Source organism: Falco peregrinus, chromosome 4 (assembly GCF_023634155.1).
Source record: "Falco peregrinus isolate bFalPer1 chromosome 4, bFalPer1.pri, whole genome shotgun sequence".
NCBI classification, from domain to species: domain Eukaryota; kingdom Metazoa; phylum Chordata; class Aves; order Falconiformes; family Falconidae; genus Falco; species Falco peregrinus.
This window is the reverse complement of record NC_073724.1, coordinates 93,171,359-93,194,591: the sequence shown is the minus strand read 5'-3', so window position 1 is coordinate 93,194,591 and position 23,233 is coordinate 93,171,359. Positions and strand designations below refer to the sequence as shown.

The following is a 23,233-nucleotide window of genomic DNA, read 5'->3' as shown; positions in this document are numbered from 1 at the left end:
TGCAGGAGATAAGGCCTCAGCTCCAAACACTGCAGTAATCATAGAATCATTTATGTTGGAAAAGACCTTTAATATCAAGTTCAACTGTTAACCCAGGACTGCCAAGCCCACCACTAAACCATGTCCCTAAGCACCAGATGTACACATTTTTTGAACCTTTCCAGGGATGGCAATTCCACCGTGTCCCTGGGCAGCCTGTTCCAATGCTTGACCACCCTTCCAGTGAATAAATTTTTCCTAATATCCAATCTAAACCTCCCCTAGCACAATTTGAGGCCATTTCCTCATCATAAAACTGCTTGCTCTAACACACAACTTCATGGATTACTTGACAACGAGATCCATTTTCAAACAACAAATACCAATGGGAAGTTGGTCAAAAGCTTCAGAATGGATGTATGGACGGTAGGAGAGACTTCCCATATTATTTTATGTAACTCACCAGTGTTATGCTGTGCACACATCTCATGAATACAATACCTCTTCACTGAGCAGATAAACAAGCATTCAATTCCAGGGACTTAGTCATTACAAAATATTTTAAAATGAACCAATGAAGATAACTACTGAAAGGAGGAAAGAAAGGATTAACACCATCCAAATACCAATACCAAATTCATTGTATTTAATGAATTAGCAAAGTGAACTGTTCATATCTCAGTAACAGCTCTTCAACATTACAGCTGTTTCTGGAGTTTTCAAAAACAAAAGCATTTCAAGTTTTCCAGAATGGGAAAGATGATCAAACCTGTCAAGATATACACCAAGTGTAAAGGGTGTAGGAAGTGGCATTACTCCTAGTATTTTGTATGGTCAAAAGATTAGTTTCAAATTTAAAAGACGACAATTTTGTTAAACTAAATTTTAAATGTACATTCTACAGAAGCCATACTTTTCAGTTCCTTCTTTTGTTGTCAAAAATTATCCACATATACATGGACATACACACATGAAAGTATGACCTTTGAGTTTATTATTTAAACTACAATTTTCAGGTCACATGATTACTATGCACTGACAGTACTTCCATTGTAAGAAATCATCAATTTTGATGCAATGATTCCTCATTTCAAGGTTAAGCACTTTCCCAAGTCTCAAATCTCTTGAAGAAATTCCTTCTTTTCCTCAAAATACTTCTGAAACCACTCAATATGTTCAATCTTCTGTTTAACACTGAGGTATGGGTTTTTTGAAAGCCCACAAATGACCAGCTCCATGAAGTGACGAATAGGTCCTTGCTTAGGAAAACCTTCGAGGTGTTTCTCCAGAAAGATATGTTCATGAAATTCAGCACCATCGTCCATCCCTAACAGAAGGGATCCAAGAAAACGACAGTTATTATCATAACAGCAAATTTAAAGTAAAAAAGGATATAGTTCGCAAATAATCTTAAATTTGTGAAATTAATGGTTCTGTGCCCTTGAATTCTTTTGCACAGTTAAGCCAACCACACAGAAGTGGAAGAAACTGTAGAATTTTAACACATTAATTTCTCCCTCTACACAAAAAATGTCAGCACATATCATACTCCTGACTACCCTATTACTTCAGTTTTGTACTCTCATTTATAAGAATATCTAATATTTAAATCAACTTTCTGGCTGGTAACCTGGCTGAAAGCTGATGCCAGGGTGGAAGCAGGGGGAGTAATAAAAAAAAATAAATAAATATTCTTGCTTAAAAAAAAAAGAAAATGTTAAGTATGTGAAAATTTTGATTTACCATGGGTACCATCTTTTAGACTGGGGACACTCTCTTCATAAATTCTTTAAGAAAACACTTGATTGCCTAAATTCTGCAGAGGATTAGAGAACACAAGCTAGTCCTGAACAAATGAGGCAACCTCATAAAGTACGTCATATGAACAGCTAACATACACTCGCATGTTCATTCCAAGTCATGGTTTTAACATCCTATTGCTATCAAATGGGCATAGAAAAGCAGTTTTCCAATGCTTTCTGAATCTGGGAGTGTATGCCAACATAAAAATGTTGTGTATCTCACCAGTTGCTACTTTTAAGTTGTAACCAGTACAAAAGATGATTCAAAAGCATTTAAAAGCATCCACAGGAACACGGGACAAGGAATTATTATTATAGATCATATAATCACGCACAGCTCAGATCCTATGGTAAGTTTTTGATCTCTGCCCTGTGGATTTTCTTTGCTGTTCATGTTATGATGCTAGTGCACGCAAGAGACTCAGAACACAAATTCCTACATGCAGAAAAGAGGCTGCTTTTGCAGTTTCCAATTCTCAGATAAAAAAAAACAAGGCAAGCTGGGATTTGCAATTGAAAGATTATTCTTCAGTTAGGGATATGTGAAAAATTTTATTTATCCGATCTGCTATAGTTTTGTAAATGACATTTGCACCTTTAAGTAAAAATATATCATTACAGAACAATACTGTATATTGTATTTCCAGACAACAAAAACAGGAAGTCTACTCTGTAGACTAAGTGTAAATGTTTCTCTACACGAGCTAGGGTATATTATTTGACAACATTAAATCAGGAGTATTAAAATCGAGGCAATTAAGCCATGTCAGTCCTAGGCTTCCTCCTGTGTAGAGCTTCTACAGTTTCAGAAGAAATGATGCACAGCTCTGGGATGGAGAAGTCTCTCAGCTTGTATTCGCTAAGTTCTTTCTTTCTTGTTCTAAACTTTAGGAACTGCAAAATCTGAACAGGCTGGGAAATACGCTTATTTTTCCCACAAATGTGAGAAAATGTTTGTCCTTGAAAAAGCAAGCATGTTTCCTTCTTCAGAAACTCTTTTTTCCTTTATGTTAAAAGTTTAAAAAAAAAATCACGTCAGCTTCAGAAGGTATATTTCTGCTGTGCTTGGAGACCAATGTCCATTTACAGATTACCATGTCACCCACACTGACTTTCCTCCACCAAGGGAAGGTGGAATCTTGCTGTACCTGGATGCTACTGGTTGCTTTCACAAGCTAACATCCTTTCCAGATTTCCAGACTTTTGCTAGTCACAAAAATCCAGGAGAACTATACCAAATGAGCCCACTACCAAAAGAATCTGAATAATGCTGACAGTAAAATTTGGCCTTCTTGATGCTCTTCTTTTGGGGACAGATACAGGGTATCAGGAGAGATTACATCTAATTAATAATTTCACCGATTTCATCTCTAACCCAAGAGAAATGAAAAAATTTATAGCCTCACAAAAACACAAGTCAGAAGGAAATATTACACCGTGTATTTTGATCTCCCATTTGTCAAAGACTATCATACATAGTTTGGGGATGAAGTGTTAGCCCAAACATTTCAGTTAGACCACATATTTCAGTCCTCAAAGAAGTAAAGCATGCATCACAAAAAGAGACCACAATTGCCCAAAGCATCAGAGGCCAGGACTTCTGGTGGGAACTGATTAGATGAGATATGCTTGCATGATTCCCCTCACCCCCAGCAAGCCGTAACTTCCTACATGGGAAGAACAAGCTTGTCCCTTAGCCTCTCTTGCACTGTCCTCAGAAACCTAGTTTGAAAGAATATGCATGGTGGGAGGATTTTCTTCATCGACCTCAAAGCACCAAGTCACCCACTCTCAATATCCTATTTCCAATACCCTACATACAGCAAAACAGAAAGTCTAGGGAATTTCTCTAGCTAAAACACTAACCCTCCCAAGACATGGCCAATGTTGCCTTAAAGATGACATCTCAAACGCAGATGTCCATTCCTGTAGGGAGTGTTGCTGACATGCTATAAAGATGACCAAGTATCCTGATCTAGTGAAAGATGTCCCCGCCCATGGACTAGATGATTCTTAAAGGTACCTTCCAACCCAAACCATTATATGATTCTAGGATTTTTAGAATGAGATAAATAATGCTTTTACAGTAGGTGCCTAGAACAGACCCAGAATTTACAGTAAAGCAATCCCCCCCCGAAAATGACTGTGTAACATTTGCCATCTCTCTTAGCAAACCGACTCAATGCTTCTCTGTTGGGAAAAGCATCTTAGCAAAACAGCCAAAACAGGATTTGGTGAACGTTTGCCTACAAAAGTCAACAAGGGGCAACTGAGGCATTACTTTTCCGAGACTTCCATTAAGCCTATCACTTCTGCCCTAACAGTCTCTGGCCCACCAGAAGCATTTACTCCTCAGAATGAGGTGCTAAAACAATGTATCATCAAGAATCTGCACTGTCCTTTCTAACCACTGTGCTCCTCAGGATGTGAGTCTTAAATATAAATGCACAGAAATAATTTTTAGAAGGGAAAAAAATCAACGTTTTTCCCAACTTTTTGCCATGCCAAATCATGGAGCAAAACTAAAGCTACTAGAAGCAGAAGAGGCAAGCAGAAAGGAGGAGTGAGAATGATGTTACGCAAGGTATACTGATGGTTTGCTAACCTGGTAAAAATTAATCAGAGGTCAGAGAGACGGAGAAAAAAAAAAGGTAGTTTTCTGCCTAACAGTGACTTCAACTGCATCAGATAAGGGAAAGGACACGCAGGCAAGAGCAGACAACAGGACAGCAGGGTTGGGGGGCAAGACCACTACTGGCCACTGCAGCAAGCCAGCACTTCCAGCCACACCTTCAGATGTTCACACCAAGGCCAGAGGTTTTAAAAATCATGACCTTGCCCTGATGCCTCAAAGCACAGCACAGTGCCTCGTTAAAGCACTAACAACAACACTGCAGATGCTCTGGAGACAAGAAAACAGTTACAAGCTGTCTTCTTTCTTTTTCATATTTCATTTAAAACTTTAAAGGCTTTCATAATACTAAATGTTGAGCATACATCCTTCCTCAACAGTAAATTTCATTACACTTATGTTTTTAAAGCCATGTGCTTGTGGCATAGAAGAAAAATCACACATTTCTTAATACAGAACAAGCTGAGGTAATGTCCTCCTATTGAGACAACTGTTACAAAACTGCAAATTAATAGCAGGAACGGGCATCTTTCTTTTGAAGAGCCACTGCAATTACACTATGTTGGTATAACTGGAGAGAGGTTTGCAAGCTTTTAACTGTGCTTTGACATACCTGATCTGATTAACAGTCTGTGGCCAGCAGTTTGACAGGATGGAATTTACTGATTTGATATTTCAACCTGAGAGGTGATAGATTTTGGAACACTCCACTGGAATTTTCCACATGACTAGTCTTTGTGGACAAATCAATAAAGGTTCTTGTTTAATTACATGTAAAGATGTATGTAATGCTGTCCATTCACCACCCCATCCCAGACAGCACTGTTCCAGCTACATTGCTTCAACAGAAAAACCACTGGCCACCAAAGACGCCTGGTCCACTTACAACCCCAGACAGCAAGATTCCAGCCACATTACAACAACAGAAAAACCATTGGCCGCAATGGTTTTCAGCTTGCAAAAACATGACTAGAGTATACTCGGATTTCTACATGATAGAACAGATCAATTCTGGGAGCAGTGATTATATTCTGTGAAAAAACTGCCAATACAGGATGAGAATAAACATTAAGAAACAATGAACCACATTATGCAATTTGCAGCTCGGTATAGGACAGATTTTCAAAGACTCCCTGCTTCAGATACTAACCTGTTCTGCTTTCACTGACTGAATCATTCTAAAAGTAGTCCTGTTTGATGTCTTTAAAGTCTTAAAAAAAACCCCAAAACACACCAACCCACAGCCAAGCTCTCCCTGAAGTTATGAAGTTCCCTTCCCTAAAGTGTACACCTGCTTTGTGTAGTTGTTCTTCCCTTCCTTAACATTCGTTCCCTTTCTGCTGGCTTAACTTCACAAAATGCTTGCTTTTTTTTTTTTTCCAACAGTAATAAAAGTAAATAGCATGCACAAAGATGTCTAGTTAAGATAGATGCCCAGAGTGAGTGAACACTGACTGCTTATTCTTATGAAACAGATAGAACAAAGGGAGCAAACAACTGTTTAACATTCAGCCAACACAGATATGGAACTGGCAGATAGCTGATTAGGATCCTGCTAGCCGCTTGGTCTGAGAGCCACACCAAAGAACAGAATCAGCATTATAAAACACACATGGCAGTTTTAAGATTTCCTATCCTCTGCTAGAAGCTTCTTTAAAGAAGCTGCATAGTAAAAGGTATTATGTAATAGACCTGAATGGCCTTTTGGTGCTGAAAGCATCAGGGCTGAGGGGGGGGAGGGAGTTCTCCCCTTTTTTGGCAGAATCTTGTCTGAAGAGTGCCAGAATGAGTTCATCTGAAGCATCTCTGATTTTGGACGCTATTACTATCAAATACATGACTCATAGCTGAAACATGATGTTACGAGAGTCAAAGGTCATAATATGCTCTAATTCTCAGAAAAGATACAAAGAGACAAATAATAAAATAGTGCACGTACCAATTTCATTGTCAATTGGGAACTCCCACAGTATTCCTTCTTTTGTCCACTGGATCATCTCCTCAAAACCATTTCGAGGAGGCTGTGCAGTTACTGCTGCAATCTCCTTTGCAAATTCCAGATCCCAAATTGTTGGTGAAGATACTAAAAAAGAAATTTTGTAAAGATCTATCAGCATGCCAAAGACTTCTCACTAACTAAAACAAAGTCCTTTAACCTTTACAGAGACTAATACTTTCAGCTGTGCTAATTTTTCTGCCTTAGATGCCAGCATCACCTTTCTCAAATGAGAAGCCTCTTGTTGACATGAAAGTCCATTAAATTCTCAAATATCTGGTGAAAACCTATTCTGAACTCCTAGGGGATAATTTATTTTTAAGCCTTTCACACAGAGCGGGAATTTAATTTTTCCACAATCTTTTTTTTCCTTTTTCTCTTTCACAAATCGTACATACTACAAACTCTGAACTTGACTGGTACACTCTGCCAAAGGAATCTTGCTTACTAGAAGAGATTTCAGGTACTTCAAAACTATACTTTCCTCCTTCAGGGAAACAACTCAGTCTCCAAATGATGGCAATTTCTTCCCCGCCACTCATAAGTGTCCCAGTTTTTGTCTCTTGGGCTTGAGAAATCCTGATTTCCTATTCTTCTTCCAAAATCAAACAGTCCCTTTAAAGACGCATCTTTCCTGATACATGTAAGTACACTTTGATTAAAAAAAAAATAAAATAAAAGATTTATCTGGCAGCAGCGTTACTCTTAAGGAGTTCTTGCCTCTCCACCCAGGAGAACTGGTCATGAACCCAGACTGAACCACACTGCTGAAGTGAAGGGAACAAGCTGTTGCCACAGGACAGGGAGGAGCCACTGGGAGTGCCTTTGGCTGCTGCCTCATGACAGTTGTGCTCCCCTTTATTTTCGTGTCTCCCCCTGTTACCAATTCACCCTAAGCTCCTTGGAACAGAGATCTTGAATACAAATGCTACAGTCCATTTGAAGTGGATCATGGCCAATCAGCTATTATTTTACTAATAATAGACTTTACTAATAAGTCTAAGTATTTGAAACCAAGATATTATAATTTCATCTTCAACTCACTGGCTTACAACTCCACTGGATTAAAAATAAAGAAAAAACCTCCTCCCTCCCTTAAGAAAAAAACCAAAATGAAAGGGCAAACAGTATTTCTACATACTGAAAAGCATTTTCACATTTTGTGTTAAATCAGAAGACACTTTTCCAAATTAGGTCTTACTTAGCAGGGAAATTGCTGAAACTATATTCCCTAGCTGCCTACCTTGATTTGAGGGCTGGAAGCAGGAATAAAATACAGATAAAAGACCACACAAGAAATCATAACAGAATGAAATTATTACCCACATCTTAATACCTTTTAATAATGTGCTACTAATAAATCTTCTAGTAGAACAGAGCAGAAACTAATTTTTCAAGCTTACAGTAAAGGTGATAAACATTATATTTTCACCTCTGTGAAACAAAATAAAATGACAGTGGTGTTTTTTAACAGGTACTGATCTTTTATGTTAACAGTTAAAAATATTTTTTTCAGGATGCCAGTTTACTTTCCCATTTACATTTCACAATAAATGCTCAATACATAACACAGAAATTTATTTTCTGTCATGTATAAACAATACTTTAACTCGTTATCTCCACTAATATAAGCCCAGACAGTGAAGGCAAATCAATCAAGTATCACAGTGGTACTTCCTGAGAGTAACACAAAAAAATTTTTTGTCATCAGGCTTAGTCAGTAAGCCAAGTAAGAAGCTTCCTGGTTTAGAATATGTTGTGCATTTCCTCAAGGCTACCTGGAATAAAACAAGGAAACACCACATAAAAAGCTGAAAGAAGCTTACTTTTTAGTATCTCATTACAAATCCAGTAAGTCCACTTGCTCTTTTACAAAATTTGTGTACATTACAGTTTTGCGTTTATTAAAAAAAGTGTATCTCAACTTTCTATCTAGGGTGACTACTAAGTGCCGTTGTGCCTGTATTGTGCTCGTGCCAAAAAGAAAGGTTAAATTCTCACCCTCTTACCTGAGTAAACCTGATTCAACTCAAATGCCAGTTACTTGAACATCACATTTGTCAAGATAGCTAAAAATAAATGCTTCATCAGTCATTATGTAAAATGGACCAATTTTAAGGAAACTGGCAACCTTAAAAACAGTAAATTGAATTCCATTCTAATAAGCAACCTTCATTGTCCACCACAGAGGTGGCTGCATCCAGAAAGCTCACAGCAGTATACTTGAAAATACGCAAATTGCACTGACATCTTACTAAAGAAACTCAGTAAACACGCTAATTTCTCCCTGCAGTTTCAAGTGTAAAAAAAGGAGAAAACTACTCAGCAAGAAACTGGCAAAAACTAACAGTCTTGCTCTTGAAAAGGAAACAAATACATGTCATCTTCTGAGATATCAGAGAGGAATACTATTTCTTCTGCAGCTGCTGGTTTTATACATAGTTTTAAGTCACTACACTGAAATAAAGTCTTTTCTCCAAAGGGCCTCAGAATAGCTTAGGGAAATCAGCATATTAAAGGTCAGTGCTAAGAATGCACAATTTCATTGTTCAGGAAGAAAAGTGAAGTAGGGAGTTTTTACATGACTTGCCCATATTCACACGCTCTTAGCCAAAATCCCGTTCGCAGTACAGCCAAGCCTTCCTGTGCGAAAGCTATGCCCCTTACACGGCATTACAACTGCTCCTGCAGAGCTGTGACGTTCAGTGAATAGCCAGGTATCACACATGTTTTGCTGTTGCTTTTGGGGTTTAATTTAGATGGGTTTCGGCATATGTACATGGTGGATAAGGAATTGGCTGGACGGTCACATCCAGAGAGTAGTGGTCAACAGCTCGACATCTGGATGGAGATCAGTGATGAGTGGCATCCTTCAGGGGTTTGTACTGGGACCAGTACTGTTTAGTATCTTCACCAACACCACCGACAGTGGCACTCAGTGCATCCTTCACATATTTGCACATGACACCAAGCTGAATGGTGCAGTTGACACACCTGAGGGACAGGATGCCATCCAAAGGGATCCGGACAAGCTCAAGAAGCGGGCCCGTGTGAACCTCATGAGGTTCAACAAGGTCAAGTGCAAGATCCTGCACATGGGTTGGGGCAACCCCTGGTATCAATACAGGCTGGGGGATGAAGGGACTGAGAGCAGCCCTGCTGAGAGGGACTTACAGGTGTTGGTGGATGTAAAACTGGACATGGCCCAGCAACGTAAATTTGCAGCCCTGGCCAACTGGCTTCATAGAAAGAAGTGTGGCCAGCAGGTCAAGGGAGGTAATTCTGCCCCTCCACTCTCTCTGGTGAGACCCCCACCTGCAGTACTGTGTCCAGCTCTGGGTTCCTCAGCACAGGAAAGACATGGACCTGTGAATCAGGTCCAGAGGAGGGCCACAAAAATAATCAGAGGGATGGAACACCTCTCCTGTGGGGAAAAGCTGAGAGATTTGGAGTTGTTCAGCCTGGAGAACGGAAGGCTTAAGGGAGATCTTATTGCAGCCTTTCAATACTTAAAAGGGGCTTATAAGAAAGATGACAACAGACATTTTAGTAGGGACTGTCGTCACAGGACAAGGGGTAATGGTTTTAAACTAAAAGAGGGCAGATTCAGACTAGATAAGGAAGAAATTTTTTATGATCAAGGGTGGTGAAACACTGGAACAGGCTGCCCAGAAAGGCTGTAGATGTCCCATCCCTGGAAACATTTAAGGTCAGGCTGGACAGGGCTCTGAGCAACCTGTTCTAGTTGAAGATGTTCCTGCTTATTGCAGGAGCGTTGGACCACCTGTCCTTTAAAGGTCCCTTCCAAGTCAAACCATTCTATGCTTCTAAACATACATGAAGAGCTTTACAGTAGGTAAAACAAGGCATCATTTGTCAGTCACTTACAGGATCTTTCAAGCTACATAGACAACACTAAACAAGAGAAGGCTACAAAGCAACTGAATGCATAGTCTTGGGTTCTTTCTACCTTGCTTATGCTTAGCCCCCTGTAGAGCAAGCTCATTTCCCTGGGATCACAGCCTTGTGATGAATGCAGCAAGTTTGCAACTTGACCAAATAAGCTACTGGAGCCAACATACCCATTCTCCAGGCTAGTTTTCCACTCACAGAAGACAGACAAGCCTCAGTGACAAAAAGTCAGTTTTACCCCTTCAAGTTCAGTAACAGAATGTCCTGATTAGTACAGAAAATCTACTATGCCACATGGAAGTTTTGCTTAGTAAAAATCAGAGTTACATTAAAGTATTCACTTTTTCATAGGTCTGAAAGCAGGAAGCTAACAGGTCACAAGTCTGACCCACAAAAATGAATCTCTTGATGTTCTAAAAATTCAGAATTTGGCCTCACTGGGTTTTTCATTATTGAATTTCCACTAACCTGTTTTCAGTGCATTTTCTGGTTCTGTAGAAGCCTTAGTGAATATATTAAGCCTTCTTCCTCCTTTGAGACTTCTATAACAAAAAAGACAAATGATATTTAGCATTTCACAACGCTTCACAACACTGCCAGATAACAAATTCAAAAGCACAAAATATTCTCATGAACTAACACATCTCTGGAGAAAAAAAAAAACACGAGATAGTGACTCTCACTAAATCCTCAGGCATTTAACCAGAGAAAGTGTTCATGACTTTATTATTCATCTGTAACAGAGCTTCCCAAAACATTTCCATGTGAAAGAATGAGCATAAATCAAACACTGTGTTTGCAGTCATTTTTTAACTGAAATAGTTAGGAATCTGAACAAAGCTAAACAGTACCAAACTACAGTACTCGAACAGTTTTACAAAGTTGCAATTTAAAAGTGAATCTGGTGATTTGGAGATTTTTTCCCCCATTAAAAATATGGCACAATTCAGGAAGAGAAAAGGCACCAGCTAAATCAAACAATTTCTGCTTTATGACATAAATAGCCTTTTTGGAAGAGTACACAGCTACCTTCTCTGCCATATGGCAAACACTCAAAGTATATCTGCACGATATATTTTAAACAGCATCACCTTGATGCTCTCTCTTCTGAATATAAAAATATTTCACTCTGACCATCTATTCTTAATCATATTTATCTTCAGCGTAAGTGTATACCGAAAAAATTTAATAATCCAAGAGTTCAACAAGTAATCAAAATAAATTTTCTTATAAACAGGAAAAAAGTACAGTAAAGGCATTGTTTTTCCAACACATTGAAGTTCAGAACAAATGATTCTTTTAATCGTACAATCTTCTGGGTTTCCACTGAAATCCTAATATTTCCTACTTTATATATTACATACTCACTGCTACTCTGGCAATAGTTGCCCTTCCTGACCTTAAAATTTCACCTGTCTGGGTTTACTGTGGATTTCTGATAACCACAACTACTTCTGCATACCTGTTCTTCATATTACATTTTACTGATGTAACTACCCTGGATCTCTTTCAGCACAGAGCCCTAAAAAAATGTTGGTTTAGGATTATATTTTCCTATTTGTGTGTAACTCTCAATATCATCAGATACAGGCATGACTTGGAAGAACATTTATTTTAAAATTACTAGTTCAAATTACTATAAAGCACCATCACCCATTTCATTGAAATCTACTAACTCCATTTAAACTTAGATACTCTTCCTAACCCATTCTTTTCATATTATCAATAGGTAAGTATATGCATTAGATTTTCAGGAACGTGGAAGGAAACTCAGGACTAAAACTGGAGACAGTTTGCTCATTAAAGGGATTTTTAAAAATATTTTAAGGTACTGTTCCTGAAGTTATATCCCAAGTGCACTTTCATCACACAAAGAGGGCAAGACAGCTTCACAGATATCATAAATGTAATAAACGTTCTCAAACATAAGTGAAATTCACTTTACTTTGCAGTATGTTAATAAATGAAAATTTCAGCAAAGATATAAAATAATATACACCGTACCAGCATGTAATACCTCAGGTTTTCAGTTCAGATTTCATCATATTACTTCTAGTCTCTCAAACTTTGAAAAACTTTTAATCCAACATCTTAAATAAAGTATTTCTCACAGTCAGTCAAGAATCACAGCATTAACAAAATTACTTTCATGTGACTACCAACTCTGTCTGACAATTACCCCCAGATTAAAGCTACCTATAGAGCTATTCAGCAGCTGATGACGACATCAGCTCCCTTACTCCTCAAACCAGCTGAATGAAAACCCCGGGACAGAAACATCTAAGTCAGGACAGCTTGGTCAAGAACCTTGTTCCACTTCTTCCTTTCTACTTCCACCACAGGAAGCCCCTCTTGCACATTCTACAAGCTCTGCATCAGGAATCAAGAAAACACTGCTCGCTGGCCTTATAACATCGAAGATGCCCAAGAGATATTTCCCTAGTACACCTTAACAGTTTGGTAGCTCAAGAACAAGGAAGTTACTCAGAAACATTTCAGCAAGCTGGTTAAATTCTTCTAATGACTGGCTATAAACTGCTGCTTTGAGGTTTTTGCATTATCTACATGGCTCAATGCATATGTTCCAACCTGTTCCTTATGGGAAGTCACAGTTCTGTTTATGATACACCGAAATAGATGTGTCTGCCAAAGAGGGCAGAATATAGTACATCTACTCACCCATAAATTTATGCTTTTTTTTTTCTTAGTTATCCAAATTTTGTCTTCAGTATTATCTATCTAAACACAAATGAATCCCTCAAATTCCAGCCACAAACACAAAGACAAGGGGATTTATTTGCAAAATAAATTAATGATTAGAGAAGATAATTCTACTAAAAACAGAACTGCCAGAGAAAGGATATACTGAGAAGAAATGTGATGATGAGTTGCCATGGGCAAATGAAAAGACTGCAGGCAAGAAAGCATAACTTACAGGAGTAAACCAAAAATTTAAGACCACTCCTGAATTCATTAAGTAGTAGAATGGCCACATACACCAGCAGCAAGATAAAATTTAAGAGGTACCCTGAAATAATCATGTAAATTACGTTCATTCCATAGACAATTACAAAGTCACAGACAATAGAAAAATCAATTACAGAATGATTTATCAGTTGCAACAAGGTGGTAAAAACCAAAACAACTTCAAAATCTCTTTAAAACGCCAACAGAATGTATGAATCTTTTCTAAATGTAGAGCATTTATCTGTTTTCCACTACATGAAAGTAAGCCTTCAAAACCTCCATTTCCCAAAAAGTTGTGATATAAAATTGTATTGTGTAAGTCAGAATAATTTAAGTACTTAAATACAACTGTGTTTCAACACCTAGTATTTTAATAATCTAAAATTTAATATTAAAAAAGTGCACATTATTTCAATAGCTAGTTAACATTAGTGTGTTTTCACAGCGTATTTCAACATGAGCAGTACTTTTCTTGAAAAACACAACTAATTTCTTTAAGCTCTGAAGTATCACGGTAACATGAAAATGTACAACTACATTTAAAATATTAGCCATTAGTAATTGATTGCACACTCCTATTGGAAGGGAACGTAACAGAAGTACCTTCTAGAGTCAGAAGACTGAGGTGACAATCTTTCAGGCTTGACTCCTTGACCATCCTCATCGAACTCCAAGGAAATGCGACGAGATAGCGTCACACCTCTCTGAGCTGGGGACTGCCTTTTAATTGCCATTTCTGAAATAACGTTGCTGAAATTAAAAACATGAATGTAAAAACTCAAAAAATTTGCTAAAAATTGACAAATCAAGACATTTGTCATATGTCTTAACCAGAAACGCTACATAAGCTTGTATGAATCAGAATTATATATTACTCCACAACATACACTCAACTTTTAAGTCATCAACCATTCAAGTCTTATTTAAAATGCCTCAGCTGTTACATGCTATATAGATTGAATGAAAAGTGCCATTCTAGCCTACTAAATCAACAGTAGATGTCGTCTTTGAAATTATTTAGTTCCCAACTAAAAGAATTTCATATATCTGCATACCAATACTGAGTGCACCTGGTATGTTTCCCTTAAGTAAATGAGGAATTTCTCTGGATACAAGGAATATGCTGAAATAGGGAGGTAAAAAAAAAAAACCACACCAGTTTTTTGGACACGGACCAACACTGCCCAGGGACAGAGCTGTGCTGCTGCAGACCAAAAGAAAGCTTGCCCTCACATATCAGCTGACATGGGTCAATCATGCCACCCTAATAAGTAGGTCACCTTTCCTGATCCACTGCAATCTGTTGCATCGTGTAATCATATTACAGCATTAACAGGCCAAATCTTCCTTCGTAACTCTATAGTCAAAATCATATGCAAAGAGCAAACGCTCTGATCTCCTCCAGCACTGTATGCTACTCATTCTGAATGCAAAGGGCAAAACACACCGCTTTTCTGCCTCTGCCAGTTAGCTCCCTTAACCGATAAGTCTGTTGGTTGTTAAAGACCAAGCTGGTAGTTCTTCCTCACAGCTGTCCTCTCCATCCAACTGCTTCCAGTAACATGCAGTCCTCCAAAATTGCAGCACTCAAGTTTTAACCATGAATATCGTCTCAAAAAATACAAATAGGCCAGGTTGAAAACACTGCATATCCATTTTATGAAAATCTGCATGAAATTCAAACAATGGTTTTGGCAATTTAAGTCAAAAGAGATTTTACTGACAAGAAATACTTCTGGAAAATTATAATTTAATTGCCACAGCAACACAGTAGGATTTATCTTTGGTGTTAGATGTGGTTTCAAATGGCAGAATAAGAATAGCACAGCTCTTCAAGTACTACTCTGAAAGAAAGGCACCTGAGAACAAGTTTTAAATAATTTCATTTTAATCTTGAAGAAAAAACAATCTCAGATTAGTTGCGTATCTTACACTAGAATTTACCCTGTGAAGTGCCTACTGGCATCAGTGAGCTGGTGTTGGGCTTGACACACTTCTGAGGGTTAAGGGGACATAATTCCTAAGGTCAGCCACACACAGCCCAGCCCAACTGCTTGACCTGGCTGCAACCTAAAAGGCTGGAGTGTTCCCATGCTTCAGGGGGATCAGGCTTGCTCAGATAAGCTCTCCTCACAGCTGACCTTGATTTATTTGTGGTTTTACACAGTAGATTTGGACAGACTATGCTACCAAGCTCTCAGAACACAGAGTCAATGGTATCCTATTTCTCACTGGGAAGTCCTAATGTCACTCTGTCATTGGTATATGAACATTTCTGGCAGCAACATTCATCACTCCCAAGATTGAAAGTGCCCCTGTATTAACTAAAAATAAAACTACAAAGATGATTTAAATGCCTTTTGTAATGAAAAACATCAGATTACGAAGTCATTCTCCAACCCCAGTGTACCTACAGTGGTTAGACATTACCTCACGTCCCAGCACGAGGTTAAAAACCTAAGTTCCTAGATACTTCTGCCTTCCAGAGGTGGGAAGCAGTAGAGCTTTTGTAACAACCACATATTCTCTCTCTTTCCTGATTAGTAACTAATAATTATAATACTAAAAATGGACACCCAAGGAGCTCTGGATGTACTTCAGCCTTAGCTCTGAATTACTTTTCTTCTTTACCCAAAACAGGAGCTGAAATTTCAACCTGTAGTGCTGCAGATTTTATTTTGGTACAGTGCCGTTGTAATTTCCACTGAGTGAAACTTCATCCCACACTGAGAAAAATAAACTCCTCTATCGTTAATATTTTCCTCTCCTAGTGAACACACTGTCCTGGCACTGTCTACAAAACAAGGCAGTGAGACGACTGCATACAACAGTGACCTCTGGAGGTCATGCCACAATCCTGGGGAAAAAAATAAATTGGTACAAACCAAAAGACCTGGACAACATACATTGTATTGTACATCATAAATCCCAATAGCAGTATCCCAATCTTTTGCAGGTGAGCATTATATGGCTCTACTGTTTGTGAAGGGGTCTCATTTTTAAATAGTGTTAAATAATGGAGGAATATATACTGGCTTCTAAAATGTGCCAGTATATCGAATATAAAATCTTTATAGAAAAAAATTAAAGCTAAATTGCCCATATTCTCTTGTTGTCAAAAAAAATTCAATACAAAATAATCACGTATGAATAAAAGTAATTGGTTTCTAATATAGTAGAAGCATTTTAGTGCCTTGTGTGGACTGAGAAATTCTGGAATATAAAGTCATGCCCAAGCAAGTCTGAGGGCTGCTGGGCTCTTCAAAATCAACATTTTTAAACACTTATCAAGAAGCTGAAAGTACCACATTTATCTCAGAGTCTGACTGTGAAAGGTTACTATTAACCAAGTTTTCAGTCATGAAAATCAGCAGGAGCTGCTGATCTTTCCTGAAAACTCATCTACTGATAAGAGCTTCAAACTGTTTCCTAACTATTAAGGAAGAAAACAGAACTTTTCAGCATATAGTGGGGGAAAGATGGAGCGGGGGCGGGGGGGGGGGGTGGGGGGGTGTTGGGGAAGGCATATTCCCAGGGGAAACAAGCTAGTTCACAAAGCTGCCTCAGAGAACAGAACTTGCCAACTCAAAGCATAGCAAGCCAGCCATGACATTCCTAACCAACCAAAAAGGCTCATTTTGGTTGAGGAAAATGGATGTTTCTAACCATTTTTCTAACTATAGTAACTCACCCACAAAGATGTTATAAAATATTGTAATAGCACATCTTAACCCATCAATCAACTATAGAGAGCCACTATATAGCTGCAGGTGCTTTTAAATGTCTGAAGAATTTAAACTCTCCCAACAAAAACACCCTTTTTGCTTAGACTAGAACTTCCTTAAGACACCTTCTTTCTTCCACAGCAGTTACAGCTGGGTAAGTGCTTCAGGGGAGGGGGAGATGCAATGGGTGGCAAGGACAGGGAGCCCTCAATGCCAGTAGGCAGACCAACGATATTCAGAGCAGACGTACCTTAAGGAACAGATGCAGGTGCATATGAGGTTAGCCACTGCACATATTAGCTCAGTCAGTATCAGTACAGTCATCCAACATGTTATCAGCTATTAAGTAGCTTCTAATTTTGTTTAAGTTGCAAGATGTTTGTGTACTCTGCTCTTCTGAAAACCCCAGTGACAGAGATGGAACAACCTCACTGGAAATTAATAGCTTAATGAACACATGCTTTATATGAAACAGTCCTTATCTATTCTCCTTACATTAGGAAGCATCTCTAAGTTTTTGGTAATACTGCACACACACACACAAAATGCAGAAATACATCAATTTTACATAAAGCAGCCAGACCTCTAAGCTTTAAGGCTACTCATTTCAGCTCCAAGAGCCTGTGGAGAGATAAGCTTCTGTCAAGTTCTTGAGATTTCCTATATTCAGGCTGAAAGGACATGAAAACAGAGTGCACATACAGCCTTTGGAGATGCTTGCATATGCTACCTAAAACCATACTTCCTCCTCAAATAGCACAAACCTCACATGTCATTCTGCCCTCCACAACCACCACTAGCACTCTCAGTAGAGAATGACAAATACAGGCCAAAAGTGAAATGCAGTTTCTTCCTCCTCCCTTCACAACCTCTGAAGAATATGCATTTTGTTTAACAGTTATTCATTGAGCACTGTATATCTTTGCAAACACCCAACTCAACCTATTTGCAAGCATCTGTCACGTTCTTAAGTTTCCACTTGCTTAAAAGGCAGACATCAGCCACAAACATCATTAGCTTGCTGGCTGTTCTGTTTGCAGTACATTGATAAAGGTGATCATTTACCAATCCCCATAGCAATCTACAAATAATAACATATGGGTCAAACTTAAATCCTGGTTTGGGACAAATTCAGTTTCACAGAATAAACTGAAACTAAGATAAGTAGTTTGCAGTTTACACCACAAACTGCCATAAATAAAGGTTTCACATTCCTATTTTGCTGAAGATCCAATTTTCTGTTTAGTTCAGCATTTCACCTGGATTCAATGCCTTAATTTTCTGAGCAGTTATCCAAATACTAGCTGAAAATAAGCAAAGAGAATGAAAAAATCTGTGTCTAGCCATCATCCAAAAAGCAGTATGCACAACTGTTTCAGTTTCCACACAAATGTTTCTCATCTCTTTGAAAGCCACATTGGAAACTGAGTTAAGCCAAGAGATGAGTTTCTTGGGTTGACTGGAAAGTTTTGAAAGGAAGGGTGGGGCTATAAATAGAGCTAGTCTTGTTCAGTTCTGCAGAGCTGTCATGAAAATTCACCAGTCCAGACAGAACGTCTGAAACATCTACAAATCCATCCATTATGTGAGAATTTTGGAAGCTTGGGGAAAAAAAAGTATCTGTTATTATGCTAGCCTGTCCAAAAAAGTAATGATCCTGGGCAGGAAAACAATTCCATTTCTGCAAAACCATTTTATAATGAGGATGGCAAAATTTAGGGAGTTTGGTATAACCAGACTAATAATGTTCCTAATATTCACTAATTCCAAGGATAAGCTGTCCAAATGTATCTCTCAGGGCCATCTTTCCAACACAGAACCCAGTCACCTTCATGATGACATTGCAAAATCAGAATTTCAACACTAATGAAAATAACACTCAATAAACAGACCGTAAGTTAATAGTTCCCCCCCTTTTCTGTTTATCTGTGGTTTCTTCATGTCTTCTTAGCTGTGCAAGTAGTTCCGATTCCGTCTGTTTCTTGTTGAGTGGGAGGGAAGATGCAACTGCAGAAACAGCCTCCACCAGTTCTGGATTTAAAGGCTTGCCTCTGTAAGAGACACAACAGATAAGGAAATAGAAAAAATTAAAAGCCTTAATATTTTTCAGTTGTCATTTCTATACTGTCATTTTATGTCTTAACTCAGAAGTTACAGTTACCTATTATCCCAAATGGGGGTGGCCAGGGGATGGCCAGGTTTGCCCTATGTTGCACAAACCATCTCACTGACACTGACAAGCTCGTGTTCTCAAACCTGGGAAAATGGCAGCCCTATGCCACTGCATAGCCCCTCAGACATGAAGCTTGAAGACCACAGGCAGTATAGATCTGCGTGTTTATAAAAATTATAAACACACCATGGAGGAGAGCCACTTGCAAGACTTGACAATCATTATTTTTTTCCTTTTTCCTCAGTTTTATTGTATTTTACCTGAACAGTATTTCCCCCCTCACATTCAAATCACTTTATACATGCAGACGGTAGTGTTACCTTTCAAAAGTCTCAGTGCAGAAAGTTCGCACATAGTAGAAAGCCTACAACATCTTTTGTCCATATTCTCCCCTGTGATTTACTGTAATCTATATCTGTACACCATATATCCTTACAAGATTCTTTTCCATACTCGGAAACAGCATTTGATGCTTTATTTTGTCCCAGATCATAAAAAAAAAAAAATATGCAAGAAAGGAGAAAACAAGTTAAGAAAAATATATACTTAACCGCTGGATGTCTTCTGTAGTTCTCCGAGGCACAGCGCCTTCACTGTCCGGGCCTTCCAGCTTGTTTGTGGCTTGCTTTTTGATTTCACGTGTTTTTAACTGTTGGAGTTTTGTCCTGTAGCTCACTTCTACTTTCATATGACCAATAATGTCTAGTAACTTCTGCTTTGGTGTTTCTGCTGTACCTTCCTGACTCTTTGATGGCACTTCAGCGCTGCTGTCTTTGGAAGTAGTAGATTTATCTTTCTCAGTAGAAAGTATGCTGCTTGTGCTGAAGAGTTTCTGTATTTTGCTAGAAGTTTAAAAAAATAAATAAAAAACAGAAGCTACAAATAGGGTCCAAGGCTTTATTATTTAAGTCTACAAAAACACCATCAGTTACAACTGTCTAGGCCTAACTGAGTATGTTAAGCACATGTCCAATATGCACATTTTGACTTTTGAGAAGGACTAAGGCAGCATTTAGGTGCCTTATCATTTATGGGTTTGTCATCACAAAAATCAAATAAATTTATTTCCTCCGTAAATAAACAGTGTTTAATCTACTAACTTAAAACTTCTCAAGTATTTCTGCATTAGGTAGCAGACAGAGTTTGAATCTACTGGTAGCTGATACTTAAATTCATTAGTACTATAGAAAACTCAACAGAACTCTTAAAATGAGGCAAAGAGATCACTCCTAGCTGCCTGAAAAAAAGACTGCACCCACACATTCAGCTTCACATCATTTTACACTTGTAGCACTACTACAGATCGCATTCCCCCACCCTATGCCCTGCAATATAGCACCCAAGCATTTCTGCAGCCATGTGGGAAAATGGATCCTGCTGCAAGACAACCCAGTAACAAACAAAAAAGTTATTTTGGTTATTCTTCCCTCTGGAACAGCTCTTCTACCTAGTTTAACACATCACTAGTTTAACACAACGAAGCTAAAACTGCCATGGTGCCAATGAGGATGCAAAGCCAGGGACAGCAGGGAGCTGCTCAGGGTATTACTGCAACACAGACACAACAAATACTCTGTAAAAACTACTGTAAAATTCAAAGAATTTTAAACATTCTAAACTCTTTAACATACTAAAATGAAATGTTTAAGTCTTTAAATTCACAAATACTTTTTTTGTTTAAAAATCACCTTAAAGTTACTAAAATAAAGAAAAAACCCTTACAATTAAGTATGTGTTTTGATTCAAAATAAAACATTTCAGTAGATCTTAAAACACTTCAACAAATCTGAAGGAATCTTGATATACTTTCCCCTCTCACACACACCCCTCCAGCTAAAAAAGAAAAATCTGCTAGGCAGGCACCACATTACTGCCTCAGTCACTCCATACTTAATAGATTGTCAGCATTAACCCTAAGTTTCAATGTTGAGAAGCAACAGGAAAATTTAAGGAAAGCTTCATCTGCATTATTGAGAAGATGGTAGGAATCCTGTGGGGAACCATTCAGTGTAAAACAGCAGATCTTTTTCAAACACGTTCTTCATTAATTCAAGCTGCATGCTCCTTAAACTATTTATCCATTCAGAGATCTTTCCTTGCAGAAAAACACAGCAAGGCTGCAAGTCCTAAACATGTAAAGCCAGTGGCACACTGCAGTTTGCACTACTGTTAGCTCACCTACCATCAGGTTTCTCTTCTGCTCAGAAGCCTATCCTTAGAAAGCAAACACATCCACGAAAGAAACCTAACTGCTTTATTTATCAGGCTATCACAGTATTGGAACTTGTTCAAAAACGTCGAGGAGCTTTGAAATAAAAAAAGCAAAGGTACAACAGACTTATTAGAAGTAGTTAAAAGCTTATAGTAAAAATAATAATGAACTTCCAAACGCTATTTTCAGCCAGTGCTTTGGGCATGTACTGCTCTCCTGATACACACGCGGTAAAATGACGCCCGGGTCACAGCTGCACATCCTTCCCTGCGCCCAGAGATGAGAAGGACTGCAAGGAGAGCCACGCAAGAAACACAACCCACACCCCTCGGCTTGGCCTCACCCTCCCGATGCCCTCTGCCCGCGGGTGTCACCAGGGCCCAGCCCCGGCAGGACGGGCCTGGCCTGCCTGCCGCCAAGCGGGCTTAAACCCCGAGACCCCGGGGGCGGGCAGGGCGGCGGGCCGCGGCAGGGCACAGCGCAGCACCACGGACACCGGGCAGGCCTCGCGGTCACGGGAGACTGTCGCTAAAACAAAACCCCCCCCGTGTAACATGAAGGCAAATGGCGGCAACCCGCTGCCGAGGCGCAGGCCGCGGCGCCCCGGCCTGGACCGGCCCCACCCGCGGCGCACAGGAGCAGCCTTTCCCGGGGAGCCCCGTCCCGCCAAAGGCCGCGCCCTCTCCACCGGGGAAGGGATTTGCGTGAGGCGACGGTACCTGTGAGGCCTCCCCTCCCGCCGCGCCGCCCCCGCCGCCTCCCGGCCGCTGGCTGGCCCGGCGAGCAGCCGCATGGCGAGGCGACAGGGGCCGCCGGCCGCATCCCAGCCACGGACGCGGCTCCACATCGTGGGAGCGGCGCGGCAGGCGGCGCGGTCCGGCAGAGCGGTCCGTCCCCCGCTTGGTCCCGCCGGCGCGGCCGGAAGCTGCGCCAAGCGTTCCGCGCACCAGCGTTCCGGTACCTGGCAGTGCTGCGTTAACCGTTGTGCTTGATGATCTTAAAGGTCTTTTCCAGCCTTTTCTATGATTCTGTAACTTCATAGCAACTGGTAGTTACCAAGACTATTAAGCAAACTAAGAACAATGATTTATTGTGCAGTCGAAGTATAGAAAACAGAACCTGGATGTGCAAATCTTACACTGCAAAGAAACATTCCTCCGAAGACCTGTCTCTGCAGGTGGTTTGCTCTGCTGTAGATCAGACCGTGTCAATGCAATCATTGAACACATTTGAACACCTCTGATGTTTTCACTCCTATTGGAATCAGTAGTCACAGTAATGGTGGTGTCATCAGATCTGCTCCAAATTATTTTCTCCAGCTGCCTTTTCAAACAACAGTGCATCCTGCACTGCCCAGCTGCACCATTTACCTGCACATTCTCCACTGTTTTAGAGTCACAACAAACAAATACCAAGTGATGGTGGCAGCTAGTCTCTTCTATCTCTCAGAATGACCTTTTGTTGTTTTTTTTCCAACTTGAACTATCCCTCATCCCCATGCATCCAGACAGATTTGTAGTAAGGTCTTCAATCTCTATGCTTACTCGGAAGATGCCACAGTCCAGGAAGTTCTGGAATTCCCAAGGTGATGTGACCATCTACAACAACAGAAACAGACCAGCAGACTGAAATGTCTAGTGCTGAGACTCCTCATCTCTGACTTAGGGAGGCTATCTTGCATTAGGTTAGGGCCAAACATCTTTCTGAAATATGTGGTTAAAAGCTGTCCCCCAAAACCTTCACTTCACTGAGTGCAACCTACTTTGGAAGGCCAACACTGTCCTCTCACTTGCAGTTGACAGCAGTACATCAGTACCCAAATCACTATCACCTGT

At 39.6% G+C, this 23,233-nt stretch overlaps 1 protein-coding gene across 1 annotated transcript; it reads right to left on the bottom strand.

The window, feature by feature from the left end:
* Nucleotides 1-602: 602 nt before the first annotated feature.
* MRPS31 (mitochondrial ribosomal protein S31) lies at nucleotides 603-22,302 on the bottom strand. Its single transcript, XM_055802948.1, has 7 exons — nucleotides 22,118-22,302; nucleotides 19,738-20,028; nucleotides 18,906-19,064; nucleotides 13,892-14,038; nucleotides 10,790-10,863; nucleotides 6,353-6,496; nucleotides 603-1,306 (listed from the first exon to the last, which is right to left on the bottom strand). The coding sequence occupies exons 1-7, from the start codon at nucleotides 22,243-22,245 to the stop codon at nucleotides 1,095-1,097; spliced, it is 1,155 nt and encodes a 384-aa protein (XP_055658923.1). The 5' UTR covers nucleotides 22,246-22,302; the 3' UTR covers nucleotides 603-1,094.
* Between the last annotated feature and the right edge of the window lie 931 nt (nucleotides 22,303-23,233).